This window comes from Lagopus muta, chromosome 29 (genome assembly GCF_023343835.1).
Source record: "Lagopus muta isolate bLagMut1 chromosome 29, bLagMut1 primary, whole genome shotgun sequence".
NCBI classification, from domain to species: domain Eukaryota; kingdom Metazoa; phylum Chordata; class Aves; order Galliformes; family Phasianidae; genus Lagopus; species Lagopus muta.
Window position 1 is genome coordinate 2,375,964 of NC_064461.1, and position 13,961 is coordinate 2,389,924.

Genomic DNA, 13,961 nt, shown 5'->3' on the forward strand with positions numbered 1-13,961 from the left:
GAGACAAGAGGGGAGGAAACGGGCAGAAGAAGGGGGGAAAGTGAAGCAGCAGAGAGGGAAATTAAGGCAAATAAGGGGGAGCTGAGGCAGGAGAAGGGAAAACGGGAGAGGAAAGGGGGAAATGGAAGCAGGAGAGGGGGAGGCCGAGGCAGCAGCGCCCACCCAGCATGCGGAGGGCGGCCGATCTTGTCCATGAGCAGCGCTGAGACGATGTTCCCGGGCAGCACGGCCAGGGTGCCCAGGAAGCTGACAAAGTAGATCATGTAGGCGTTGTTGTCGTCGCTGAAGTCCAGCTGGCAGCCCTCCTTGTTGTGCAGGAAGGTGCTGTTCAGCAGGCGGCTGTTGATGAACTTGTACTCGAAGAGGTCTGGGGGGAGGCAGGCAGAAGGGGGGGCTTTGGAGGCTGCCCTCCCTGCTCCCATCTGCCCCTCTCCCACCTCGCTTCCCCTCCCTCAACCCAAACCTGTGTTGTAGAAGATGGTGGAGATGAAGGTGCAGTTCTTGAAGAAGGTGTTGCTGGAGGTGATGTCCTCGAAGTAGCAGTCCTCAAACAGCGAGTCCTCGAACGTCACCGACTTATGTCCTCGAAGTAGCAGTCCTCAAACAGCGAGTCCTCGAACGTCACCGACTTCATCTTCAGCCCAATGAACCTGGGGGGGGGAGGAAGGGGGACACACAGCCATCAGCCCCATGTGGGCACCACCAGCCCCGACCCAACGCCACCAGCCCTGTCCCAGTGCCACTCACCCCATACTGCTACCATCGGCTCCATCCTGACACCCCCACCATCGTCCCATTGCTCCTGTTTCCATTCCAGTGCTCCCAGCCCCGTCCCAGTGCCACAGAGCCTGTATGGCTGCCACCGACCCCATCCCAACGCCCCCATCGCAGTGCACACAGCCTCATCTCACTGCTCCTGTTTCCAACCCAGTGCCTCCAGCCCCATCCCAAAGCCCCCAGCCCCGTCCCAATGCCTCTACCCTCATTCCAATGCTCCCAGCACCATCCCAAAGTCCCCAACCCATCCCAACGCCCCCCAGCCCTGCCCCAATGCCCCCACAGCCCCATCCCAATGCTTCCAGCCCCATCCCAACGCCCCCAGCCCCGTCCCAATGCCTCTACCCTCATTCCAATGCTCCCAGCACCATCCCAAAGTCCCCAACCCATCCCAACACCCCCCAGCCCTGCCCCAATGCCCCCACAGCCCCATCCCAATGCTCCCAGCCCTGCCCCAATGTCCCCAATCCCATCCCAATGCTTCCAGCCCCATCCCAAAGCCCCCAGCCATGTCCTAATGCTTCTACCCTCATTGCACTGCCCCCAGCACCCTCCCAGAGGCCTCATCCCCACCCCAATGCCTCCAGCCCCATCCCAATGTCCCCACAGCCCCATCCCAATGCCCCCAGCCCTGCCCCAATGTCCCCAATCCTATCCCAATGCTTCCAGCCCCATCCCAAAGCCCCAGCCCTGTCCTAATGCCTCTACCCTCATTGCAATGCCCCCAGCACCCTCTTAGAGGCCCCATCCCCATCCCAAAGCCCCCAGCCCCGTCCTATTGCCTCTAGCCTCACCCGATCCCAGCCCCATCCCAACACCCCCAGCTCTGTTCCAAAGCCCCCAGCCCCCATCTCATTGCTCCCGTTCCCATCCCAGCACCCCCCAGCCCCATCGCAGCGCCCCCAGCCCCATCCCACTGCCCCCACCACCCACTTGTCATTGAAGTACTCCCCGCCCTGGTGGATCTGGTTCTCCAGGGTGAAGTTGAAGGTGAAGTGCCGGACCTTCTCGCGGGTGAAGAGCTTGGTGCGTGACGCGTACTCGATGTTCTGCAGGTGCTTGATCATGTCTGGGAACCACACCGTCAGCCCGTAGTAACTGTGGGGCGAGAGGAGCTGAGCCTGGCACCCTGCACCCACCTCTGTCCCAGTGGCACCGGCTCCATTCTGATGCTGCCTACCCCCATCCCACTGCCATCGGCCCCCTCCCACCACTCCCAGTCCGGTGCTGCTGTCACCCACCTCCAGACCACCGCCATCGGCCCCAGCCCAGAGCTCCCCCCCCTACCCTGGGTGACCAGTCCCATCCCAATCCCATTGGTGCCATACCAGTACCACTAGATGCCAATGCCATCAGCCTCATCCCGGTGTCCCTGTCCCATCCCAATGCCATCAGCCCCATCCCAGTGCCCCCAGTCCCCAATGCCAGTACCACCAGTTCCATCCCAGCGCCATCAGTCTCATCCCTGCGCCCCCATCCCCACACCAGTACCACCAGTCCCATCCCAGTGCCCCCAGTCCCCAATGCCAGTACCACCAGTTCCATCCCAGCGCCATCAGTCTCATCCCTGCGCCCCCATCCCTACGCCATCAGCCCCCATACCAGCACCATCAGCCCGATCCCAGTGCCATCAACCTCATCCCAGTGTCCCTGTCCCCATCCCAATGCCATCAGCCCCATCCCAGTGCCCCCATCCCCACACCAGTACCACCAGTTCCATCCCAATGCCATCAGCCCCATCCCAGTGCCCCCAGTCCCCACACCAGTACCAACCAGTTCCATCCCAGTGCCATCAATCTCATCCCTGCGCCCCCATCCCAACGCCATCAGCCCCCATACCAGCACCACCAGCCCGATCCCAGTGCCATCAACCTCATCCCGGTGTCCCTGTCCCCATCCCAATGCCATCAGCCCCATCCCAGTGTCCCCAGCTCCATCTCAGTGCCATCACCATCCTCCAATCGCCGTTAGCCCCACCCCAGCACCACCAGTCCCATCCCAGTGCTGTCAACCTCATCCCAATACCACCGGTCCCATACCATCATCAGCCTGCTCTCACTGCCCCAGCCCCATTCTCAGCCCCATCCATTGCCCCCAGCCCCATTCCCAGTCCACTTCCATCACTCCTGTTCCCATCTCAATGCCCCCAGCCCCATCCCATTGCTCCCAGCCTCATTTCCAGCCCCATCCCAATGCCCCCAGTCCTGTCCCATTGCCTCCAGCCCCATCCCATCACTCCTCTCTCCATCCCTTCACCTCCAGCCCCATTCCCATTCCAGCCCCATTGCTCCTGTACCCACCCCATCGCCCCCAGCCCCATCCCCTCTCTCCTGTATCCACCCCATCACCCCCAGCCCCATCCCCTCTCTCCTGTATCCACCCCATCTCCCCCATTCCCTCTCTCCTGTACCCACCTCATCTCCCCCAGCCCCATCCCTTCTCTCCTGTACCCACCCCATCGCCCCCAGCCCCATCCCATCTCTCCTGTACCCACCCCATCTCCCCCCATCCCCTCTCCTGTATCCACCCCATCTCCCCCAGCCCCATCCCATCTCTCCTGTACCCACCCCATCACCCCCAGCCCCATCCCCTCTCTCCTATACCCACCCCATCGCCCCCAGCCCCATTCCCAGCCCCACCCCATCACTCCTGCACCCAGCCCAATGCTCCCCATCCCAGGCACCCACCCAGACCCCACCTGAAGCTCATGGTGAACCACACAGCCATCATCATCAGTGTGATGCGGCGGTACTCGGGCGCGAAGCACTGCTGGAAGTTGCTCCAAACCTGCAGGGTTGGAGGATGAGAGGTGGGACAACAGGACACAGCAGGGACCCCACGGCTGTGGGGCTGAACCTGACCCCATACCTGCTGCGAGAGGCTGAGGCAGCGCACCAACCAGCGGCGGTGCCACGCGCCCGTGTCCGCCTGGATCTCAATCAGCTCGTCCTCCCTCTTGATGGTCTTGATGTGGGTGACCTGCAGGTGCCTGTGCCTCAGTTTCCCCGCTTGCTGTCACCCCCCAACCCACCTCCACCGCCCTCCCCATCAGGTGACGCCGCTCCCCAAGGTGGAAACTGGCAGGGGAAGCAGCGGGTGGGGGGGGATACGCACCACTATGGGGGGGGGTGGCACCAGTATGGGACTTCTGGCACTGGGTGTGGGGCTGGTGGGGCTGGTGGGGGGTGATTTGGGGTGGGATGGATGGCACTGGTGTGGGGTGATTCAGGTGGGATGGATGGCACTGGTGTGGGGTGATTCGGGTGGGATGGATGGCACTGGTGGGGGGTGATTTGAGGTGGGATGGATGGCACTGGTGGGGGTTATTTGGGGTGGGATGGATGGCACTGGTGTGGGGTGATTTGGGGTGGGATGGATGGCACTGGTGGGGGGTGATTTGGGGTGGGATGGATGGCACTGGTGTGGGGTGATTCAGGTGGGTTGGATGGCACTGGTGTGGGGTGATTTGGGGTGGGATGGATGGCACTGGTGTGGGGTGATTTGGGTGGGATGGATGGCACTGGTGTGGGGTGATTTGGGGTGGGATGGATGGCACTGGTGTGGGGTGATTTGGGGTGGGATGGATGGCACTGGTGGGGGGTGATTTGGGGTGGGATGGATGGCACTGGTGTGGGGTGATTTGGGGTGGATGGATGGCACTGGTGGGGGGTGATTTGGGGTGGGATGGATGGCACTGGTGTGGGGTGATTTGGGGTGGGATGGATGGCACTGGTGGGGGGGCACTCAGATGGGGCTGGTGACACTGGGGCAGAGATGATGGCATTGGGACAGGGCTGGTGGCACTGAGATGGGGCAGATGAGAGCAGGACGGGGCTGATGGCTGCGGGACGATGGCATCCAGACGGGACCGGCGGCACCGGTGGGGGCCAAACCTCACCGAGAAGACCCTCTCAGGGTGGCCCTTGGCCCGCATGTTGGTGTCGTGGACCTGCTTCAGCACCATCCAGGCCTCGTCGTGCTTGCCGTTCTGCAGGGCAGAGCCGGGGCTCAGCCTGGGACCAACGCCGCCCTCCCCCCCAGCACCCATTTGGGGGGCACCGCCGCGCCCCCAGCACCTTCACGGGGTCCCTGCTTCGCACCCAGCACCTACCTGGGATCCCTGCCCCATCCGCACGCATGCCAGTGTCCCTGTCCCATCGCCCGCACCTTTATGGGGTCCCTGCCCCATCCTAGCAGCCCCCTGGGGGTCCCTACAGCACTGCCAGCACCCGCCCCCAACCCCAGTATCCATCCGGGGGTCCCCACCCCAACTCCAACATCCCTCTGGGGGTCCCTTTCCCACCCTCAGCAGCCACCCGGGGGTCTCCCGCTCCATTTCCAGCATCCATTGATGGGGTCTCACCCCCCACCCCAGCATCCATTTGGGAGTCCCACCTTCACCCCCAGCCCCCGGCAGGATGCGGCCGTGCCCCCCAGCCCTGCTGACCTCCAGGTAGAAGCGGGGGCTCTCAGGCATGGTGGTCAGCGCCCCGATGGCGAAGACGGAGGGGAAGGCGCACACCAGGACAAAGACCCTCCAGCTGTGGAACTGGTACGCAGAGCCCATCTGGAAGCTCCAGCCTGTGAGGAGGGGGCATGGCAGGGGGCTGAGACCCCGCAGAGCTCAAAGCAACGGATGGGGGAAGCGGAGACCGACGGAACTCGGCGCACGCGTGGTGACAGGGCTGAGATCCCACAGAGCTCAGAGCACCCGTGGTGGGAGCTGAGAACTCGGAGAGCTCGGTGCACACATGGTTATGGGGCTGAGAACACAGAGCTCGGTGCACACATGGTTATGGGGCTGAGACACACAGAGCTCGGTGCACACATGGTTATGGGGCTGAGAACACACAGAGCTCAGTGCACACATGGTTATGGGGCTGAGACACACAGAGCTCGGAGCGTGCAGCGATCCAGAGGAAAACTGCAGAGCTCAGAGCACCCGTGGTGGGAGCTGAGAACTCGGAGAGCTCGGTGCACACACGGTTATGGGGCTGAGAACACAGAGCTCGGTGCACACATGGTTATGGGGCTGAGAACACACCCAGCTCGGTGCACACACAGTTATGGGGCTGAGACACACAGAGCTCAGTGCACACACAGTTATGGGGCTGAGAACACACAGAGCTCAGTGCACACATGGTTATGGGGCTGAGACACACAGAGCCCGGTGCACACATGGTTATGGGGCTGAGACACACAGAGCCCGGTGCACACATGGTTATGGGGCTGAGAACACACCCAGCTCGGTGCACACATGGTTATGGGGCTGAGAACACACCCAGCTCAGTGCACACATGGTTATGGGGCTGAGAACACACCCAACTCAGTGCACACATGGTTATGGGGCTGAGAACACACCCAGCTCGGTGCACACACACTTATGGGGCTGAGAACACACCCAGCTCGGTGCACACACAGTTATGGGGCTGAGAACACACCCAGCTCGGTGCACACATGGTTATGGGGCTGAGAACACACCCAGCTCGGTGCACACATGGTTATGGGGCTGAGAACACACCCAGCTCGGTGCACACATGGTTATGGGGCTGAGAACACACCCAGCTCAGTGCACACATGGTTATGGGGCTGAGAACACACCCAGCTCGGTGCACACACACTTATGGGGCTGAGAAACGCACCCAGCTCAGTGCACACATTGGTTATGGGGCTGAGAACACACCCAGCTCAGTGCACACATGGTTATGGGGCTGAGAACGCACCCAGCTCAGTGCACACATGGTTATGGGGCTGAGAACACACAGAGCTCGGTGCACACATGGTTATGGGGCTGAGAACACACCCAGCTCGGTGCACACATGGTTATGGGGCTGAGAACACACCCAGCTCGGTGCACACATGTTATGGGGCTGAGAACACACCCAGCTCGGTGCACACATGGTTATGGGCTGAGAACACACCCAGCTCGGTGCACACACGGTTATGGGGCTGAGAACACACCCAGCTCAGTGCACACACAGTTATGGGGCTGAGAACACACCCAGCTCAGTGCACCCACACTTATGGGGCTGAGAACACACCCAGGCCGGTGCTGCCGCCCCCTTACCGTAGTGCGGGATGATGGCCCAGGCCATGGCCGAGGCGTAGATTGCCGCCGATCATCCAGAACATGCAGAGCCAGCTCAGGTGCTCGCCGCGTTTCTCCTGTGCCAGGAACTCGGAGAAGTAGGAGAAGACGATGGGGATGGAGCCGCCGATGCTGGGGGTGCAAAGAGAGGGGATTCAGGGAGGGCAAGGGGGGGACGTCAGCACACCGACCCATGGGCGCCCTTACCCCATGCCCGAGAGCAGCCTGCAGAAGAGGAAGGTGCCGTAGCCCTGGACGAAGGAGGAGAAGAAGGCGAAGACGCTGTTGACGGAGAGGGAGATGAGGAGGCACTGCCAGACGCTGTTGACGGAGAGGGAGATGAGGAGGCCACTGCCTTCGGCCCAGGCGGTCGGCCAGCCCGCCCCACAGGAACGCGCCCACCATCATGCCCAGGTACACGATGAGCCCTGGGGGGGGGACAGCGGTGTCAGCCCTGGGTACCAGGGACCCACATCGGTGATGCTATGGGGGATGGGGGCCTGGGGGTGCCCCAGAACCACATAGGTGATGCTGTGTGTGATATAGGGTGGAGGGATCCCCCAGTACCACATCGGTGATGCTATGGGGGATGGGGGCTGTGGGGTCTGCCAGTATCATATAGGTGATGCTATGGGGGATGGGGGGATGTGGGGTCCCCCAGTATCACAACAGTGATGCTATGGGGGATGGGGGGCTGAGGGGTCTCCCCACACCACATCAGTGATGCCATGTAAGATAGAGGGGAATGAGGAGCCCCCCAGAACCACATCAGTGATGCTATGGGGGATGGGGGGCTGAAGGGTCCCCCAGCCCCAGAAGGCTCCTCGGGGTGCCAGCCCAAAGCCCCCCCCACTGACCACATCCATCCCCTCCCCTTTCCTGATTTGCCAGGCCTTGGGCTGCGGTGGGTTCAAATTTGGGATGGGGGTGAGGCACCCCATAGAAGAGGGGAGCGCACTGCAGTGCAGCCAATGCTGTCCCTGCAGCCCCCCCCCGGAGCCGCATCCCCTTATCAGCAGCGGGCAGCAGTTGGGCTGCAGCACAGAGATAAGCCGGGGGCTGGGGGGGGCACGAGGCACTGCGGGGCTGTGCTGCGGTGCTGGGCCCATCAGCTGCTGCACTGAGACCCCCCACAACCCATTGGAGGGGGGCCAGGGAGGGTTGGGGGTTCCCGTCACTGCCCTCTGTCACTCCTGGTCCCCTCCTGGTGCTCCCTTCCATCTGTGCCCCCCAGATCCTTCTATTCCCCCATAGCTTCTCATGTTCCCCCATCTCGTGATGCTCCCCCCCCCCCCATCCCGTGCCCCCCTACACCCCCACCCGCTCCCACAGCTCCATCTGCGTGCACCCATTGTGCCCCACAGCCCTGTGCCCCTCTTCACCCCCCTGTCTGCACACACACTCCCATGTCCCCCTATGCCATGGCCCACAGTGTCCCCTATCTGCTCACATCCCCCCCAACCTCATGTCCTTCCATCTCCCCCAGTTTCCTCACGTGCCCCCACGCCTGCGTCCCTCCACACCCCACCAGCTCCCGTTCCCCATACCCTGTACGTCCCTCCGTATCTTATCTTCTCATGGCCCCATTCCCCACATGCTCCCCTCACCGCTGTCCCTCAATATTGCCCCACCTGCTACCGGCCCCATAGATGCCCCCCTCCATACCCCACCCACCCACGTCCTCACACCTGAGTTCCTAACACCACGTCTTCTCCCGTCCCCCCACATCCCACACGTCCTTTTGGGGTCTCCCCATATCCCTCCTGTTCCCATTCCCCGCAGCGCTGTCCCTGCACTCCCCACTTGTCCGTGTCCCCCATATCTCACAAATCCCCCCCTATCTTCTCATGTCCCCACGCTCCGTCTGCTCCTGTCCCCCATATCCCACATGTCCCCCCCCCACTCCATCTCCCCACGCCTGTGTCCCTCCACACTTCATCCCCCCCCTCCTCCCTCTTCCCCCGCCCCCTACATCCCACCTGTCCCTCCATACCCCCACCTGCTTGACTCCCACAGCCCACATTTCCCCCGCAAACCTCAGCCCACCTCCCCGCACCCAGGGGGAGCCGCTCCTCCTCCAGCCCACCCCATCCCCTGCCCTCTCCCTGCTCACCCAGCATGCCCTTGTTGGAGTCGGAGAGGCACATGTCCTTCTCAGCGCTGGGCAGCACGAAGCCCACCACAAACACCTCCACGCCGTCGGCCATCAGCGCCAGTCCCAGCACGAAGTAGAGGCTCCACTGGAAGCGCCCGTGGCCGCACTCCTGCAGGATGAGCTCGTACTGCTGCGCCAGCTCCTCCTTGTCCTTGCGCCGCTGCCCCTCGCTGTCATCGAAGGCCCCGGGGGTCACCTCGCCCCCCAGCCTCTCGCCGCCCTTCAGCGAGTCCTGCCTCGGGATGCCCTGGTACTCGCCCTCGTAGATCTCATCCTCCTCGTCGTGTCCTTCGGTGGCATCGCTGGAAGCCCCCTCCTCCTCGGCCGCCCCCCTCCCCACCCCGGTAGTAGCCGTCCTGCGGCGCGTAGTCCTCGTCGTCGTCCTCCTCCTCGAAGCGGCTGTAGGAGCGCTTGGTGTACTCGTCCTGCACGCGGTCCATGCCTTTGCTCACCTTCTTGGCCGCGTGTTTCTTCACCTCCTTGGCGATGTCTTTGGCGCCGCGGATGAACGCCGTCCGGTCTCGGAAGCTCTCGTCCATGGTGACGTTGGGATGGGACGGCGGCGTGGGGCTTTTGAGGGGGAGGGGGGGGTCTCTGAGTCGGGACTGAGCCCTCACGCCCGGGGGCCGCGGTTGGATGCGGGAGGCCGGGCAGCAGCGCTACCCATCCGTGTGGCCCACACCTGGGGATCCAGACACAACAGTGCCCGTGTTAAGGTGGGGATGTCCTCGCGTCCCACCTCACCCTGGGGTCTGCACATCCAGCGTGGGGCTCAGAGTGCAGCGTTTGGATGGAAACTGGGGGATTTGGGGGCACCTCTGCCCCACAGCAAGGCTGCGGGCACGTGAGCATAGCGAGAGCCCAGCGCAGGGTCAGGCACCCACAGGTGTGGGGAACGTGAGCAGATAGGATCTGAAGGGTATGGGAAATGGGAGAAGAAATTCTATGGAGGCCCGTAGGAATTGGGATTTGAAAGGTGGGGGATGGAGGGACACAGCAGCCAGAGCCCTCCCCACGTCCCCTCCATTCGGAGAAGCGAAGCGCGCGTGCTGGGGCACCTCCATCCCAGCAGGGTGTCGAGGGGGCCACATCTCAGCCCTATCTGTGACCCCAGAGTCTCAGAGGGGTGGAGGATCCCCAGCACGGACCCACAGCCCCCCGCCGACAAGCCAAGGTCCCCAGGCCGCGGGGACGCCCCTGTCCCCACCGCGGCCCCCTCCCAGGCCGCCCAGCCCATTGAGAGAAAAAAGGCCCCACCGCCCTCTCAATGGGGCTGGGAAGAGGAGGCTGGGCCACGAACCAATGAGCTGCAGGGGGCGTGGCCACCCCACCTGCATCAATGGGGCTGGAGGGGCACGGCCCCGCCGTTCAGCCAATGGGCTTCGGGGGGTGTGGCCACACAGGAGCCCGCCCTCTGCTCCCACCACCTCCGGGGGGGGGGGGGGGGGGGGGTGATGCTGACCCCAGCAGGGCACGCAGCATCCCTCAGGCCGGCAGGGCGCCGATGACAGCGAGGGCCTGGGGACAGCCGGCCCTGTGGGTCAGAGCCACGAGGGGCAGAGGATAAGGAAGCTGGAAGACACGGTGGGGCCACCACCAAGAGCTGGGACAGCAGGAGACCCCCAGAAAGCGCCAGTGCTTCGGGAACCGAGCGGCGCTGTCACCGTGCCCCACAGGACAGTGAGGGAAGCAGGCTTCGGGGACATGGGGGTCCCCAAACCTCCCAGGGCAGCAGCAACGCTCTGGTAGCCATCCACAGGCAGGGGGTGAAGTGAGGTTTGGGTTGGGGGACCCTCGGATGCTACGCAGGCTCGCCCGGCCCCAACCCAACTGCCCAGAGGTGGCTGTGGGTGCAGAGCAGGCATGGGGACCCCAGAGAGGCTTCCAGAAGGAGCCTGGCTGCAGGTGCGTTCCATCAAAGCTGATGTCCAAAGCTGAGAGCCTGAGGCAGAGCCGGGCTCAATCTGACCACCACTGCATCTGAGTTTTGGGAGGAAAGGGGGGGGGGGGTCTGGATACACCCCAAGGGCCCCCATCCCGGCGTGTCCAATCCCCCAGCCCCACCTGGCCGTGGGCATCACCCCACGTTGCCCCTTGCCGAGTATGACACAATGCGTGTCAGGGACAGACCCGCAGCCCCCAGCGGGGACGGCCAGCGCTGACCCAGCGTGAACCCCCTCCCCCAACCTCCCCCCCAAAATGGGCTATTTTTACTCCTGGCAGCACAAACCCGCCAGGCAGCAGAGGCCGCGACTCAGGAGTTGTGCCGCAGGGAGGATGCAGCCGTCACAGCGTGTCTCCCTCCCCCGACCCCCCCCCCCCCCCCCCCATAAGAGCGGGGCTGGGGCACAACGTACAGCTATATTTGGCCTTTCCAAAATACCCGGGGCTGGCGGCAGCTCTCCCCTGGGGCGGGCACCCAACCCACGCCGGCTCTGCGCAGACACCCTGGGACGGTGCGGTGCTGGCGCTGCGGCACAACACCAAACCTCCCCCCCCCCCCCCCCAAATCCCAACCTCCCTCGCCCCCCCCCCCCCCCCCCCCCCTCCAACTTCCATCCCTGAGCATCAAATCCTCATCACTCGCTGCCCTCCTCGGGTGGAATCCCAGCAGCCCTGGAAGGAGCCGGTCTGCGGCCTTCACCACCACCAAGGTCATCTGGTGCGGGGCCGCTTCCACGGGGCTGTGACGCATTTTGGCAATAGGGATCCGGCAAAGGGAGTGGGGAGCATCGGGGTGGGGGGGAGGGAGGGGTCCAAGCACCTGCAGGTCGCGGCCGAGGGCCACACAGATCCTTTTAGGATGAGGGTTCTGCTTTCCCGAGGAAGGCAGAAACGGCACAGATCGCAGCCTTGCAAGATGGGGTGTGGAGGTGGGGGTTTCCCACAAATGCTCTCCTGGCTGCATAAAGGCTCAAGCACCCCATCCCTGATGTCAGCCCCGGCCACCATCAGCCCTGCACAAGGTTATGGGATGCAGACCCCTTTCCTCTCTCTGAGCACCCGATCGGTGTGGCCCCGCATCGCTGCACGCCCCCAACCTCCCCGGGGGGGTTCCCATATCAGGGTCCCCCTGCAGCCCTTCTGCAGAAACATGGCGACATGGGGAAGAGCTGGAGCTCCCCAGCGCCCAAGGTCACCCCCACCCCCCTCCCCGGGGAGCTGTGGCACTCCCCCTCCCCAAAACCCGCTGGGATGGTTTTCCATCCCCATAACGCAACCCCTGCGCTGCGCAGCGCTGAGCAGAAACGAGGGGCTCCCGACCACGCAGAGAAAAGCAGAGCGAAGTGGAGGCAAGGATTTTCAGGACAAAATGGCCACAGCGATGGGAAGGAGAAGGAGAACTCCCCGTCAGCCAGCGACCCCGAGGATGCTAATTAAAAACAGATGGGAGGGGGAAGGGGGGGGGGGGGGAGATGCTTTATAGAGGCATCCTCCTCTCCTTACCTGTGTCAGCGCGTGGTCTGCTCCAGCACCGGCTGCGAGGAGGAAGGATGCTCCGAGGAGGAAGGATGCTCGTGGGGATCCAGCAGGAGCAGCCCGCGGGTACCAGCCCGGCGTCAGCGCTGCAGCCTCCGCCACACGCACCGAGCGCTGGGAGAGTCCATTGCGACAGCCTGAGAAGGGAGGCGATGGGGAGGGCTGTGCTACAGCGGGGCGGGGGGGGGGGGGGGGGTAACGGTGAGAGGCGGGGGGGGCTCTCAGGTCCTTCGGTTATAGCAGAGCCGAGGGGATGCAATGCTCCGCCAGGTGCCTGGAGCTCCCCCCGGGGTCGGGGCTCCGGTGCCGGGATGGTTCTGCGGGCTGTGAGCGATGGGTCCCGGCCCCGCGATGGGGTTCGACGCGGAGCAAAAGGGTTTCACGGTGTTCGGAACCGCTTTGGCAGCTTCTCCCCCTGCTCTCGCCACCGCCGAGGGCAGATGGAAGCACAGCCAGGCAGATCTGAGTCACATCCTCCTCAGGGGTGAATTTCGATTGCTTCAGATCAGATTTTCTCCGCCTGGACTGGTCAGGCTCGGCCCTCCATCAGGATGTGGCGCAGAGCCCCCCGATGGCGTTTTGGGGAGGTGGGGGGGACACGGAGCAACGCTTTCCCACGTGCTATGAGCTGAGCCAGCCTCAGCTGCAGGAGCTCAGCCCCAGAGCCATCAGCAGAGCCCCACAGGACCCCCACCTCCTTCAAGCAGAGGATGAGGGATGATGCAGGCGTACACGAGGCTGAAGTCTGCCAGGGGCACAGCGAGGGTTGGAGAGCCCCCAGATCGGCACTGGAGCAGCACAGACTCTCAGATCGCAGAGCAAGGGTTGGAGGCACGGAACTGGGGCTGGCACACAGTGGGACCAGCATAGGGAAGGATGGAGCTGGGAAAGAACTGAGCTGCCATTGGAAATAACCCCCAAACGATGCTTTGTGGATCTGTAACCCAACTGAAGGAGCTCGAGCACGGGCAAGGCGAGCTGCAGAGCTCCATCTTCCACTCATCGCAGGCAGGCCCCCTCAAATCCCCAACATGCAGATGGTGGGGAGGGGGCTCTGGTCCCATCCATCCCTTCCCACCCAGCCCAGACCGCGGGTGCTCCCTATCCTGGAGGGAGAAGGCATCCATTTAATTCTTTTTTTGCCAGGAACAGCACTAAAATAGAAGTCCCTGCGCACATGCACGCATCACATCAGCTTAACCAGAGGCAGGCTGAGGTGGCTGTGAAATTAAACCTGAGGCTGAGCTGCAAATGGCACCAAATGGGAGGATGCAACATCCTGCACCGGAGCTTCTATGGAGCCAGCAGCGCTCTGCCTTGGAGAGGAGCAGCTCCTCGGCTGCAAGGTGACCCGGCTGCCGAGGCGTGGATGAGGTCCAATCCATGGGTGGCGCTTTGCCTCTCCCTGGCACGACGGTTTCCACTCCAGGAAAGCTTTTCTTTTCATTGCTGGAGCTGCTG

General features: G+C 63.3%; 1 protein-coding gene across 1 annotated transcript in view; it reads right to left on the reverse strand.

Annotated features, from left to right (window-relative positions):
* SV2A (synaptic vesicle glycoprotein 2A) overlaps nt 1-12,649 on the reverse strand; it is a 234,886-nt gene extending 222,237 nt beyond the window's left edge. Inside the window, 13 exon segments of the mRNA XM_048928957.1 lie at nt 579-650; nt 1,711-1,875; nt 3,476-3,564; nt 3,646-3,756; nt 4,676-4,765; nt 5,225-5,358; nt 6,845-6,887; nt 6,889-6,997; nt 7,073-7,174; nt 7,215-7,293; nt 8,979-9,358; nt 9,360-9,702; nt 12,468-12,649. Coding sequence (XP_048784914.1) covers nt 579-650; nt 1,711-1,875; nt 3,476-3,564; nt 3,646-3,756; nt 4,676-4,765; nt 5,225-5,358; nt 6,845-6,887; nt 6,889-6,997; nt 7,073-7,174; nt 7,215-7,293; nt 8,979-9,358; nt 9,360-9,559 — 1,574 coding nt within the window. The 5' untranslated portion in view covers nt 9,560-9,702; nt 12,468-12,649.
* Nucleotides 12,650-13,961: the final 1,312 nt, after the last annotated feature.